At 38.8% G+C, this 14209-nt stretch overlaps 1 protein-coding gene across 15 annotated transcripts in view; it reads right to left on the bottom strand.

Moving 5' to 3' along the window:
- The window catches only part of ARHGEF3 (Rho guanine nucleotide exchange factor 3), a 126444-nt gene that overhangs the window by 26286 nt on the left and 85949 nt on the right, over positions 1–14209 (bottom strand). Inside the window, exon 1 of one of the 15 annotated variants that reach the window (XM_067003321.1) lies at positions 5071–5452. The exons of 13 other annotated variants lie outside the window; for them this stretch is intronic. In XM_067003321.1, coding sequence (XP_066859422.1) covers positions 5071–5166 — 96 coding nt within the window. In that variant the 5' untranslated portion in view covers positions 5167–5452. Of the gene's footprint in view, positions 1–5070; positions 5453–14209 lie in introns of those variants that run through there. One more of the 15 variants, XM_048047514.2, reaches the window with a different exon arrangement.

Below are 14209 nucleotides of genomic sequence, written 5' to 3'. Positions count from 1 at the left end.
TAGGCATTATGTTAGATCCTGCACAGAGAGGCAGGAAAACATCCTTGCCCTGAGGAATTCATGTCTTTGTTCCCGGGACTTCAAGTCAATTTGTTTGTTTAGTTTCTTGGGTTTGTTTTGTTTTGTTTGTGCATTTTTTGAGGGGGAAGAGGGCATGGAGTGGAAAATTTAAAAAGCGTGAGGAAGAAAACACTTTTGGAATGGCTAAAAATAGTGCAAAATATTCAGTTGTTAAACATCTGAGAAACACCTACCTCATTTTACTCCTGAATCTCCATCTGCTCCTTTCTATTGACACAAAACTGTGCAATTCTTACACCAGGAGCTTGAAGACGGAAGAATATTTTCTAGTAAGGATATTTAGCAGCACTTGGATAGCTGAGCACAGCTGTCTCCTCCCCTCATTTGTGGTTATGAAAAACATTTGTGTTTAAATGAGAAAATGAATCCCAATCATGGAAGTCCATTCGCTGCACACAGACAAGCCTCAAGGGATATGAGATTTATTATGAGTTAAGGAGGGCATTTTTGAGGGAGCTCCTTGTCAAAATACTGAAAGTACATCTTGAACAGCTCTTGAACTTCCTCTGCTTCCCTTGAGCTGCACTTTTTCTGTCCTTAACCACAAGCCCCATTGACTTTGATGTTGCTCAAGATGCTCAAAAACTTTCATGGCCCTATTAGGGACGTTAAATTTCATCTTAACCAGACTGATCTTTCCATTCATAAACTACACAATTCCAAGCAAACATAGTGTTTCATAACTATTTTTTTCCAGAACTTAAAGTATGTTAACTGCGTAAACATTTTTACATATAAAAAGAGGTGAGCTTAAGAATTTTGAGAAGGAAAAGTTCAGTATCTCAAAGACTTCTCCCAACTTCTATAGCTGGATTTCTTGTGATCAAGAAAGGTTAAATGGAAACAGTAAAAAACAGTAAAACAGAATACTACTACAGATTTAAAATACGTAAATACATAAAAGAGGATTAATTCATGAGATACACTAACTTCTACAGCAATCCCAGGACCAGGCACTTTGCTTTATTCATTTTGTTTACCTTTGCTAAGTAAAAGGTTTTGTTGTTTACCGAGGCAAATACCATATAACTTTTAAGATCAAAAAGGATAAAAAAGGAAACGCAACATGCCAAACACTGATGGTCACAACAGACTTCTCTTCAAATTAACACTTTGCTTTTTTTTTTTTTTACTTTGTTTTTCCTGTTATTTTTTAACCAAAGTCAGATAAATTTATTTGTATCTGCACTTGCCTATTAAAACAAAAAGTATAATTTAATTACAGGAAGTTAACCTTGGTAAAAAATGCCTCTGATCTTATGATGCTGTTAATCAAAATTACCTGTAATAATTAATTCTTTTGGTCAACATCAGCATATCAAGTCTGTTTCTGTGCAGTTAAATCCTTGGGTCACAGAGTCAGCTGTTAAAAACTATAGCTAATGATTTTTAACTACTGCTAATGATTTTTATATGGACGATAAAACTATTGATAAAGTAGTAATCATTGCATTTGACAATGTAGAGCACAGAAATATATTTCTACTGATTTGCATTTTCATTGAAGAACCAAAAGTCAGCCTTCCAGAAGATCTTATATCCCTGATCATGGACTAAGTGGGAATTTAAGCACTTAATGCTGGATTTTCCTGTCTGTGAATCTTTTAGCCTTAGTGGGTCATCTCTGCTCCCACTTCTTTAGGCAGATCCAAACAGAAATGGAATAATCACCTATAGTCACTTAAACCTCTTTCATGGAACACGATAAAATAACCTTCCCAGAGCATCAAGGGAAGATTGCAAAGCAGGCTCTACTCATGCTTCCTATGTTCACAACATACCTACATCACAGACCTCTCTGGGTTGTGTCTGCATAAAGAAACTTTGTCATATTAACACGTGCAAGAGAATAGCTATTAGAACCTTCAGTAATTATAACTATGTATTTTTACAGTTATTATAACTATACATTTTTACCATATACTTGGTACTAATTTCATCTTGTTGAACTACAGCTGGTATATTTAATAATCCAAATCATTAGCACTCTATTATCCAGTACCAGAAGAAAATGGTTGCAAAATTCAGCACGGTAAAGAGTCTCTTACAGCAGCTATTAAAAAAAATAGAGAAAAAAAAAGGAAAAAAAAAGGAGAGAGAGGGAGAGAGAGCGAAAGACCTGTCTTGGGCCTTCTATTAACGATGAGCAACAGCAGCTTACCTGTAGCCCTTCTGTTCTTCAGCCCACTAACCTGGAAGCAATAGTTGTTTGTGTGCCACGCTGTGCACAAATCTCATCTTCTAACATTTCAATTTCAGAGGGAGACGTGGAAGCTGTGTGTCATGCAATGTTATAGGTACTGCTAAATACCTCATGCTATTAAATACACTTCAGTTTTTGTCAAACTTGTCAGACTAAAAATAGCTCCATATATTCTAGTCACACATTTTTTTCAGTTTCCTTTAGAGGGGCTGATAAGCTTGCTATAGCAAGTGAAGCATAGCACTTAGTACATTACAGGAAAGGATGTGGGTGTTTGTTTGTTTAATACCTTGAAGCAAGCAGTTTTGCTGATTATCTCTATTTCTGTCTTACAAAAAAGCCAGAAAGAGCCCAACACCTCTGTACCATTTACACTTAGAATTGTACTACAATATTTTATGTGGGGCATGCAATGATGTAGGCAAAGGCCTCGCTCTATATCCTATATTAACTCATTCTTCAGACACTGCAGTGTTTTGCTACCCTTAAATTGTATTTAGAAAGAACTGTGACAGTTGTACTTTGACCATAGGTACCTTTTCTCATGTTCCAGGTCTGAACTATTCACATACATTTTGAACATTTTATTAGTCATTGTTTCGTGACTGTGCTACTTCTACCAGATTTATGCTGAAGAAGTTCAAGCGTGGCTTACAGAATGAACCATAAGCAGGAAACCTCTGTTCTCTTTTGTGCCACTGACTTGTTCCTCAGAAACAGCAGTGGTTTTCTACTGCTGCTCTGCACTTGAAGTCAGAGAATAAGGAAAAAATAATCTATTGTCAGTAAGCTTCAGCTGGCTACCCAAAGACTTCCACCTGAAACATGGGGAAATTTCAACAGTACTGATAAGGATACACATTTTTTGCTAGTCTCAGTTGAAATCAGTGGGGTTAAATTAAGTATATACTCAAGATTTTTGCTGAATTTCAGATGAAATATTTAATAATCACAAATTTTGGCTTAAAACCAAAAAACAACAGCCACATAGCAGAAAATATGTTCTGTTCCACATATGACAAAATCTATGCACATTAGGTAAGTAAATCAACCAACTTCCCATATCAATAATTAAAATAGTTTTCAAAAGGTTCACCAAGACAGAAGTTCAGAACCCACACACAGCAAACTAGCTTTCTGGTGTAGTAACACAAAATCGTGGTAGAAGGCGCTCAATAGCTTTGTTTTAATGACTAAAGGGTGGAGAAACAGCTTAACATTTGATCTGGAGAAGAAATGGGGATTTTCCCCCATATTGATAGATTTTTAAGAATCAGGCTGCGTATGTCTATCCTTACAATGCCTTTTTCTGCTTCCTTTGCCAAAATTTTTGAGTGGTAGATGGAGACAAACAGAAGAATGCTTAAAAGTTTATTTTTCGGAAGAAATAGTGGTCCATCCTACTCTCAAAAATCAGCCTGAAAGCACAAGGTGAATTTTCTTAATTATATAAGATAAAAAATTAAAGATTATAAATCCAAGTCAATGTTTGCACTCTGTAATTCTGATTGATCACATCTGTTATTAGAGACTTCCTCATGCTCTACAATTTCACTGAGACTTTTACTTTGAAATTTGAATATAATTAAACTGCCCTTCCTAAGTGTAGCAGAATAATGCTTGAACTCTTCAGATTTGCCAATTCTATTAATTCACACACACACAAAAAAAATTAAATCTTAATGCACTAAAAGACTAAATGCATATTTCTTAGATGTTATTACCTGTAAAACCAGTATCCTTAAATGAACTATTCAGTGATTAACAACATGTGCTTTATGTATAAGCACACACACATATTCAGGGTGTTAGCTTTCAAAAACACAGTTGACAAAATTTCAGGTTTGTTAACTGCAGTAATTAAAACCCTTTATGCACAAGTACACCAAAAAGCAAGAGGGCAGAATCTTCTTCTTAGTTTAAACAGGGACACTTGGCTCATGTTACCTTCAACTGCTGGAAGTAATTAAACTTCTATGTAGTTGGATTAAATTCATACAATTTAGTAATTTGTCTTCAAGTTACTCAGTAATGAAGACTAATAAAGAATCTATATACTTGAAATGATAAAAACTTTCAGAAAGAAGCTTAATCTTTTCTCCAGCACAGCTGAACAGCCTCCTTGAGGTCACTTTGCTTTCCACAGAACTACACAGAGCAGACTAAACACTAACCTAAAGTACCAAATATTCAAGTCTTTAACAAACCCCACTCCTTGAAAGTTTCCACCATTTATGAGAGTTTTGCAAACGAGTAAATTGAGTTTTGGTTAAAAATCTTATTCCTTAATGTCACATTAAAAGATTTCATCCATTTTAAGAAAGACAGTAGTCAACCTGCTGACCTGACAGCTTCCAGTTAACTGCACTATCACATTAATTTCTTGTTTTAGCACTGATGAGGACAAGAGAGTGACATGGAGCTTTAAGGCACCGTCTTCCAGATTGCCTCCACTGTCAGCAAAGCACTTAACTGGCTCCTGCATCAGTTTAACGATTAGTAAGTAATGCTTAGCACTAGAATAAAATAAATGACATTAAACTACATATCTAAAACAGACATTTCATTAACCACTTATAAAATTAATTCCTTAAAATGCCAGATGACAAGATTCCTCGTTCCTTTATTCCAAAAAGAAGTTCATCACCAAGGAAAGCACTACGGGATGCCCAAACAGACCAGGGATCTATGCCCAGAAGCCCCTTTTCCAAGCGAATCACTTCTCCCCGAGCACCACAGAGCTACAAAGGAACAAAGTTGTGACCCGCCACCCGTAACTGAGCTACCTCCGTCTCTTTAGCTGGTCCGCTCGCTGCCTGCACGTCCAAGGCACAATTCGCCCTCTTGACCGTAAGGTAAAAAGGGTAATCCTTGGCCACCATCGCGGCGGCGGGAGCGTCAGTTTCGGGTGTCACAGCTGATCCGCTCCGAGAGCAAGCCGTGAGGACGGAGCCGAGCCGAGCCTCCCGGGCGCCCGGCAGCAGCGGCAGCAGCAGCGTCCCCCTGGAGGCTCCAAGCGTAGGGCCTGCGGCTGCCCGGCGCTCCGAGGGGCCGCCGGGGAGTGCGGGGCTGCGGGCAGGGAGCGACTGGAGGCGGCGGCAGTAGGCTGGAGGCAGCCCGAGGAGACTGGAGGCGGCCTCACAGCGCGGCCCCGCAGCAGGCCCGCCCCGGGGGGGCGGTGTCGACGCCGCCGCCTCAGCGGAAAGGCGGGGAGTGGGGGCTGGCCGCGAGGGGACTCGTCAAGTTTGGTTCCCACGCAGCCCTTCTCAACCAGTACCACAAGCGGAGAATTTCACCCGGCCTTTATGCTTGCTTCTCAGAGGGTCAACACCGTTCAGTTATTGCCTTTTGGTTGGGCTGTCGGGCCGCCTAAGCACCTGGCAAATGCAGGGTTTCATGGCCATCCATCACCAGCGGTCCCAAAGAGCACAGCAGCCAAGGCCCAAACACCATTCCCATTCCTATGGATGTCAGTGGCATCTGCATCCTGTATACAAGTGCTCCAGCCCACCAGAGAGGGAGTGCTGCATCATGCTATGCTGCCACAACATTCAGCATTGCTCACTCTCTGGGTATTTTGTTCACCCATATTGTTACTTCTTCCCGTCTGGCAAGCAGGAGTTTGTTTCCTGTGTTTTTTTAAAGTTACACTGCTGTTGCTATTGTTTAGTCCAAGAGCTCCCCTGCCCGCACCCCTCATTGTAACGAGCTGAGGGTGTGGAAAAACACCTCCGATAGGCATAGCACAGGGTGCACTGCTGGGCCAGGACCGCCAGGCAGAGGGGCTGGTGTCTACCTTCGGACAAAGGTAGCGAAACTTTCCTGAAAAGAGAGAGGGAGTAGCAGGGGCCTTGTCTGCAGTAGGGGTCTGATGAGACAGAAAGAGAATATAGGAGACAAGGAAAAGGAAACTGAGTAGGAAGCTGGATAGGGGCAGCAGGGAAGGATATTTTCAGGCAAAGGGAAGCAGCACAACCAAGAATAACTTCACAGAGCCCGACAGAACTAATGCTATTTTTAAAATTTTTAAAGGCAGGTTGCATGGATGTTGATTCACAAGAATTTGTTTTGCTAAAGGTTATTAATCAGATAGTGATGCCTTTAGAATAAGCTTATTCAAATGGGAGACTTAGTCCTCATTTGGGTACTTCCTTTGACTTCACCAACACCCCAAACATACAATGTCTCACACACTTTTTCTCTCAGGCCTATTCAACAGCAGTCACAGTAGCTGAGATGGTCTCCTGCTGCCTCTCTATTTTGTAGTCATCTGCTCATAAAAACAAACAAAAACCAAAACCAATCCACAACACACACCAGTCTCCCAAGCCCCCAGTTCCTGGAGAAAAAGCTAGAAGAAAAATACCAGTACTTTTTTTTGTTTGTTTGTTTTGGTTTTTAGAAGAAGAAGTAAAATTTGAACCTTTGGAGTGATACGGGCTGTGCTGCTCTCCCCATCTCCAAAGGGCCACAGGAGGACTGGCCAAGGTTCAATGGAAGCACAAGTGTTGACATGAGGCACTGAACAGCTTTCACATAGAGAACAGCAAGCAGACAGGACATTTCAGACAGCAAGAGAAATCAGGACAGATGTGATAGAGATGTACAAAACCATGAGAGACAGAAAAATAGAGAATGGTTTTCCACTGCATTCAACTACAGAAAAGAGGACCATCACATTAAACTGCATGGTGGCAGATTTAGAGAGAAAAGTGGAGCTAATTCTTCATGTTATGTACAATTTTCAAGTTATACACAATGGAAATATTTGCTACAAGACGCTGCTGCTAAGAAAGTTTCTCAGACACAAGTTTCGGGCTACTGGAACAGTATTTCGGGAAAAACCATGACAGGCTCTTTCCGTTTTGTACTCCTCCCCAGCAACCCACTGTTGACCTCCACTAGAGATTTGATACTAGGCTAGACTGATCATTGCTGTGGACCTCTTACTCTCCATTTCTCATAAGATATGAAAATAAATCTTTTTTTTTTTTTTTCCAGAGGATTACTTGTCTCAGTTGAACGTTTCTGAAGCTACACACAGCTATTTCATTCATATGAATGTACATTCTTTTTTGCAACTCTTTGGTATGATGTTCAGAGGACATACCTCTTTTGTACACATTCTGCTACTGGTGGACAGTTTCTCCTTACATTTCAAGCACATCAAAACACCAATACATACACACAGGTTAAAATGGTCAGAACATCCTGAGAACACTGCAGCTGCTGTCTAATCACTGAAGCCCAAGAAGCCTTGATTTCAAATACCATCTGTGTATGTTTGTTCATGTATGCATATGCTAAAACCATTTTAAAAATCAGCTTCATTTAGATGAGGAAAAGTGCCTTCAGGGCATGCCCTCGAACCACGTTAGTTTTTCCAATTAATCAGGCCAGTGCACTTCAGCTTAACTAAGCATTCTCGAGAAACAAGAGAAAAGACTATTTTAAGAGGAATATGATTCTTTAACTGCTAGAAATAAGCAGTACTGATAAATTTCAGAGTAACTTACACCTAAAAGACTATAGCTTCTGTAAACATCTAAAATAGGATTCATTAGAGACTTTGCATGTTTGTCTACTCTACTAGAGGAGCATAAATACTGTTTTAGAACTAAAGTTTGGATTCATTGGTTCATTGATGCACCTAACTTTATAAGTATCATATTATCTGATGGAATTACACAACAGTGCAATTTCAAAAAATTCTCTCACAGAATGTCCAGAACAGGCTTGTGAGATTGTTTGTTTTCCGATACATATATATATATATATAATATACATATATATAATATTTATTTATTTATTACTTAGGAACCAAGCTGTTTGGTACTTCTGGTAATCCCTGCTCAAGTAAGGTACCCACCACTGTTGACCTGGTTCAGGACTAAAGTTCACTGGTGAGGTTGTTTTGTGATCGTCTGGTTCACACCAATGCTTTTAATCAGTTTGCTCATACATACGAAACCAAATATTGAAGTAACTATTGCAAAAGCATCTGTCTGTATGACAAAGTCCTTTGAAACATATAAGTTTTAGAACACAAATGATCCAAAATACAATGGCAAAAGAGAAAAAAAATACTGGTTCCTTCTAGACAATGGTTAAGAAGCCATTATGCTAAGCAGCAGCAAACGTAACTAAAATATTTAATCTAATCTAAACATTTATATAAGGAAAATCCAAATGGAGCAAAGCATCTTTAACCATGGAAGTCATGGGCTTTAAGGAGTTCAGTGGAACAGAAAATCATTAATGAAAGCTGAACACAGCCTAAGGAAGAAAACACACAAATAGATTGTTTAAAGTTCAGGGTTGGTGTTTTTGTTGTCTTGTTTAAGTTTTGTTTCAACATGATCTTTGCCAACACATTCCAACTGCCTTTGGGCAGAAATGCAGAATCTGTAACTAAACAGAAATATTTTGAGATGTCTACACCCAGATCTCAATTACCGTCTTCCTCTTGATATGCTAATGTGACTGCTTTCCCTATTAAAAGTCAAAATCTGTTTTGTTGAGCTGTTAAAAAAAGATTAGATAAATGCAATCAATTTTTGATAAAATATTCATATTCCAATAAGTAAAAGACTCAATGCCTGTCTATCTGTCTCTGCTTTTCTTCCCTCACCCAACTTAACACAACCATCTGCTCTTTTTTTTTTTTTTTGGTCTGCATTTGACTGTCAAGCCTAAAAAATAGCCTAGCCTTAGTTGCAACAATTAATTCTATTTCTTTTTTTTTTTTAATTACAACTATCAATGCTAAAAGAGAAACACTACTAACTGTATTTCTCCTGTGATTCATATTTGTGGGAGCTTTTTTCACCCATTTTGGATGATTTTGAAATATACATTATGCACCTAGACATACATTTCACCAAGAACGCAGCTCTGTGACAAGTTCCCAGCAGGTCTAAGTAACAAGACAAAAATTTAATCAAAGGTATAATGCTTTGAAAAATAAAACTATTATCACTGTCATCTTCAGATACACTATATTCTCAACTCTTGGTGTTGTTTCTGTTTTGTTTTGGTTTTTAATAAAGAACAATAAACAGTTCATTGTTTTGTTTTCAAAACAGATGAATTTCTGTATGAATATGAAGTATCCAGTAGTCTCTGAGTAATCCTAAATACAGCAGCTCAGCTTTCTTGCTATGTTACTCCAGGCTTATGGTGGGAGTAAGAGATTTAATATAAAGTCTGTTGCAGAGGGCTATCATCTCAACACAATTTTGGCTAAGTGTGCAGACTACTTGGCTTGTATTGTTTCTGAAAGTTTTACCCACTGTAAAAGCCTGAATTAAGTCAAATATTGTATGCACATTTCAAGAAAAGAAATCTCAGTAGCTTGCACTCCATGGAATATTCTTTGAGTATGGCTATCTTGCATATGTGCACCCACCATTAGTATGCGTTTTCAACAACAACAAAAAAAAAAGCCACTGCTTACAAGAGGTAAAATTTCACTAAGAATATTCAGATAAAAGTTACTATTCCATAAAACAACCAGTGAAAGTAAGCCAGGCTAATGCTGCACACAGAGTTCTGCACTTACTGAACGTTTCTGAAGCCTCTCTTCAATGTACTCTAATGTAACTTCAGAGCGATCATTAGGAATCTTTCAGAAAGAAAACAACAAACAACCACACCCAGGAAAAAAAAACATCCAGGAAAAAAAAGGCAATTTTTTTAAGTAGTCATTTTCACCGAACATCATGGGTTTAACTCTGCTTAGGAGCTCGAACAACTGTGATGTAGTAGTTAGAAAGCATATAAACTGCAAGATAAAGGGTACTTATCAGGCAGTTGCACAGCTGTTCATGAAACTGCAATTTCCTCATTGCAAATACAGATTGTACACACAGCAGTGAGAGCAAAAATTTACTAGGTAATAAATACTAGAAAGAGACCACTTGATTAAGCACATCGGTTCTAAGAAATTCCAATAAAGATATGATTACAGGATAAATGATTACCATTAAAAATGTCCTCTCAAAAACACAGCTGTAATTTTTCCAGGTAGAGACTTAATCCTGCAAAGATCAATGCAGAACAAAGAAACATGTCTCAGGGGAACATCTGACATTACAAAATTGAAGCCCAAATTTCTATTCTGTCTAGACTCTCCGTTTGAAGATTATCTTTCATATGACCCTTATTTGTGCAGCTTATGGAATAACAAGAGGAGGAAGAAGTTAAACACTTACGTTTCCTCACTGTTATTGTGGCTTCTGCTTTGGGATTTGCAGCCAAGAGGTCCTGAACTATTCCCTCTGAGTTTTGTCAAATGAAGTGAAAAATAGGAGTCTTCATTGTCCTCCATGGTGGATGATTGCTACTTTGAAAAAGTACCATCTTTATGTTTAAGTACATTCATGTGGAACTGATGAATAGAGAGACATGATTCTCATACAGAACATCATGGATGCATTGTTGTATAAACACGTTTGGTCAGCCATCTGCACGCTTTCGAAGTAAAACATGCATACATTGTTGGAGCTTTTTCTTATTAATACAGAACAATTCAGCACTGGGAGACGAACATGAAGATCTGCCAATTTTGGACTTTTTTTTTTTGGTTTGTTCTTTCCCCCCACTAACTTCATGTAATTTGCTTATGACAGAAATTATTGCGCAGTTAAAGGATGCCTTCTAACAATTGCATTTGCACTGAAACAAAACTTCATGGAAACAGAATTTTTCCCTAGGAAGATTGTAAGTCATTTTTAAAGCTGCCTCGGTTTCATATCCCAGACTGTTAGGGTGCCTGCCTCCTGCAGCTCAAGGCTGACGATGGCCCACCGAGACAACGAGGAAGGACTCACTCATGCCTCTCCACCCCGCTACCACACCCAAAGCACAAACTAATTCCTAACCACGCAGGCCCTCTGGAGGGAACGCAGAGGGTGTGGCGAGGCTGGATAAAATGACCCTTCATGAGTTACACTTGTAAGGAGGCACTTGGTTGAGCTTGTCTTCCTACACTGCCCTTGGGAGAGCAAGGGAGGAGATGGAAAGGATCGCACTGGCTGTCAGTGGGGATTTTTAAAGAGCCAGTCAAGTTCTGTAGAAGTGGCCCTGAGTGGAAGTGTCCTTTCCTGAAATTTTACAAAAAAAGAGGCATTATACAAGGAAGAAATTACTGGGAACCACTTTTATGGTGTTTAAATGGGATTAAATGTAATTTTAATATTTTGTTTAAATTACAGGCACTGGGGGAGCTGAAATCTCTCCAGAGCACCCTGCTGACTGGAGAATTAAGTAAAAAATTTCTTCAAAGGACACCATTGTCCCTAATACAAAGTATTTATCAAGACATCAGAGTAGTGGTCTTTTTTGCTTGCTTCATTAAATTTTATTACAACAACATTTATATTATATAAATAACTCAATATTTATCTTCAGGGAAGAAAGCATTTTCTAATATTTCTCTGTATGTGTGTTTGTGTACTTTAGATATGGACAAGAAGAAAATGAAGAAAGTATTAGCTATTAAGAATAACAGCAATTTTCCCCGCTCTAATTGATTTCACATGTAATACTGGCCAAATGCTACTTACTATGTCCCTCCAACTGCAAGATGTAAAGCAAAGTCTGGGGTTAATACAGTATATTAGACCAAATTGCATAACAATTGGAAAAAAAAATCAGAAGAGCTTTCATGTATTCATGACCTACAGGTCAGAAATAAAGGCAGCAAAACGTAAGACCCTTTTAAGTCCTCCTCTCCTATCCATTTACTTGTCTAGGAGCACAAACGTTAAACCCAATTGTACCATTCAGTTTGACACACGCTTTGCCACACTGACATGTTAGTATGATTCTCCCCATTCCTCAGAAGTTATCTGAGTTAGCCATCTTCATAAAGATTTTGATTTCCATGACTTTTGGAATACGTTTTTGCTTTGGGAAGGGCAGTACTCAAGATGCAAACTCTGAAAGTGCTGACAACAGACATGATTTTACAGCACGAATGAGATTAATTAACAATTAGTGACTTGCAGCAACAAGAAACACTGACTTTCGTTTGCCAGGTTTCTTTGCTGTTGATTTAGCAAGCATGGGTTCCTGTGCCATGAGAAAAGCACCAGAACGCCACTAAAGGCGAATGGAGGGAAAGTGCACAGATGCCAATGGGGACAGGACAGGGAAAAAGCTAATTTTTCTCCTCCTAGTAGCAGTGAACTATTAGCTCAGCTTACGTTGTTTCATGAAGTCATACCCAACCAATACTGTCAGTGTTTCCATTTTTGGACCAAAGTTTTGGATCAGAAGCTTTTTTCTTTTTTAATATTTTTTAAACAGACCCACCTACTAATTTCCATAACAACTGTGCATGGTTACTCATCTTCTACTCAGTTATTTTTGCCAATTTGTGTACCATGAAATTAAGAGAACATCTGTGTTTCTTGAATACAACTTTCAAAGACCACCCGTAAGGCTGACTTCATGTTCTCCTGAGCATGATGTACCCTTTTCTAGATCATAGCCAAGGAGATGCTAGCAACATTTTTAGACTGAAAGTTAAGCAACTTATAATTCTTTGATACAGATTATAAGACATCCAAGGGAAAGAATTATGTTGGTCAAGCAAAACAGGGAGACTATCAAGTGCTTTACAAACAGCCTGATAACTGCAACAGAGCAATCTTGAACCTGCCATCTGCCACAGTGTAATACTCCATGACAATTCAGTAGGGAAAACCTCCACACTTGGTCCTGAAGAGTTTCACACAATGCCTTACCATTGCAATTATCAGTGATTACCCAAAATGTGTGTTCTACTACTGGTGTCCATTGATCATTTCTAGAATGTTCCATTTTCATCTGCTATGACCCAATATACAAAAAATAAAACAATAAAAGATGAACATACACACATACAAAACATCTCTCACCCTCATCCTCTCTGTATGAGGGGGGAGCAAAACTATGGCATAACTTCAAAAAGAAACATCCTTGCAAACCTGATAATGCATCAGCAAAGAATGGAAGCAGCCTACTGCCAGCACCAACTGCTGCAAAACTGCGTGGCCTTGGCCATGATGCGGTGTTAGCAACAATGTGACTCGTATTTAAAAGATGCTTGAAATAGGGCATAACATCTGAGACACCAACAACTCAGGCCAGGACAGAACTTCTTTGTTCATAGCCCTTAACCAAGAATCAGGGAGTGAAGAAGCCATTTTCAGGCACGTTTTTTTTTGGGGTTACAACAAGGCTTTTCTTAAGGTGGCAAAGTGCTATCTTCCCAAAGGAAAATATGATGAAGTCATCTGCACTGATCAAAAGTTACTATAAATACTCTCAGTTGAAACACAGAAATAAGACAAATAGTTACACTGAATACTTCATCCTTAGCTCCAGAACCCTGTTTATAATTTCTGAAGGCTATCTCCCCTCTGGTCAACTTGTTATTCCCAAAGTGCCATCTGGCAAAAGATCAAATGCATTCTACTTTTAAGTGACCTCCATTACCCAACCTGCAGCCATGAGCCGCCGTGAGGTGTGCCACTTGCCAATAGCTGTGAGTTTTGGACAGGCCCCTGACCACTGTAATTAACTCAGCCCCTGATATAGCAGTGAGAGTCAATAATTAAAAATGGAAAGCAATATTGAAAGTAATTCCAACCACCACTGATAAAGTGATAGCAAGCTAAGGATATGAGCTGGCATCCTAGCCAAGAGAGGAGCAAGAGTGACCCACTTCAGTGACAGAACGATTTGTGGGATTGGGATAAATCATTTACCTGACCTTTCAAAAGCCTTTTATAGTTTCTGTTTGATGCAAAACAGAAGTCATTAGAGCAATGCAAAGAGAAGCATAGGATGATCAAAGTGACCACCTAGGAAAATGACTTTTGCAGTAACATTTGCCTGTATATGTGGAATGCAAAACTGTTTTTTGTTAAAGCCAGG

The sequence above is a fragment of the Anser cygnoides genome, chromosome 10, assembly GCF_040182565.1.
Source record: "Anser cygnoides isolate HZ-2024a breed goose chromosome 10, Taihu_goose_T2T_genome, whole genome shotgun sequence".
Classification (NCBI taxonomy): domain Eukaryota; kingdom Metazoa; phylum Chordata; class Aves; order Anseriformes; family Anatidae; genus Anser; species Anser cygnoides.
Note: the sequence above shows the minus strand (reverse complement) of the source record. Positions and strands in the feature narration are given on the sequence as shown.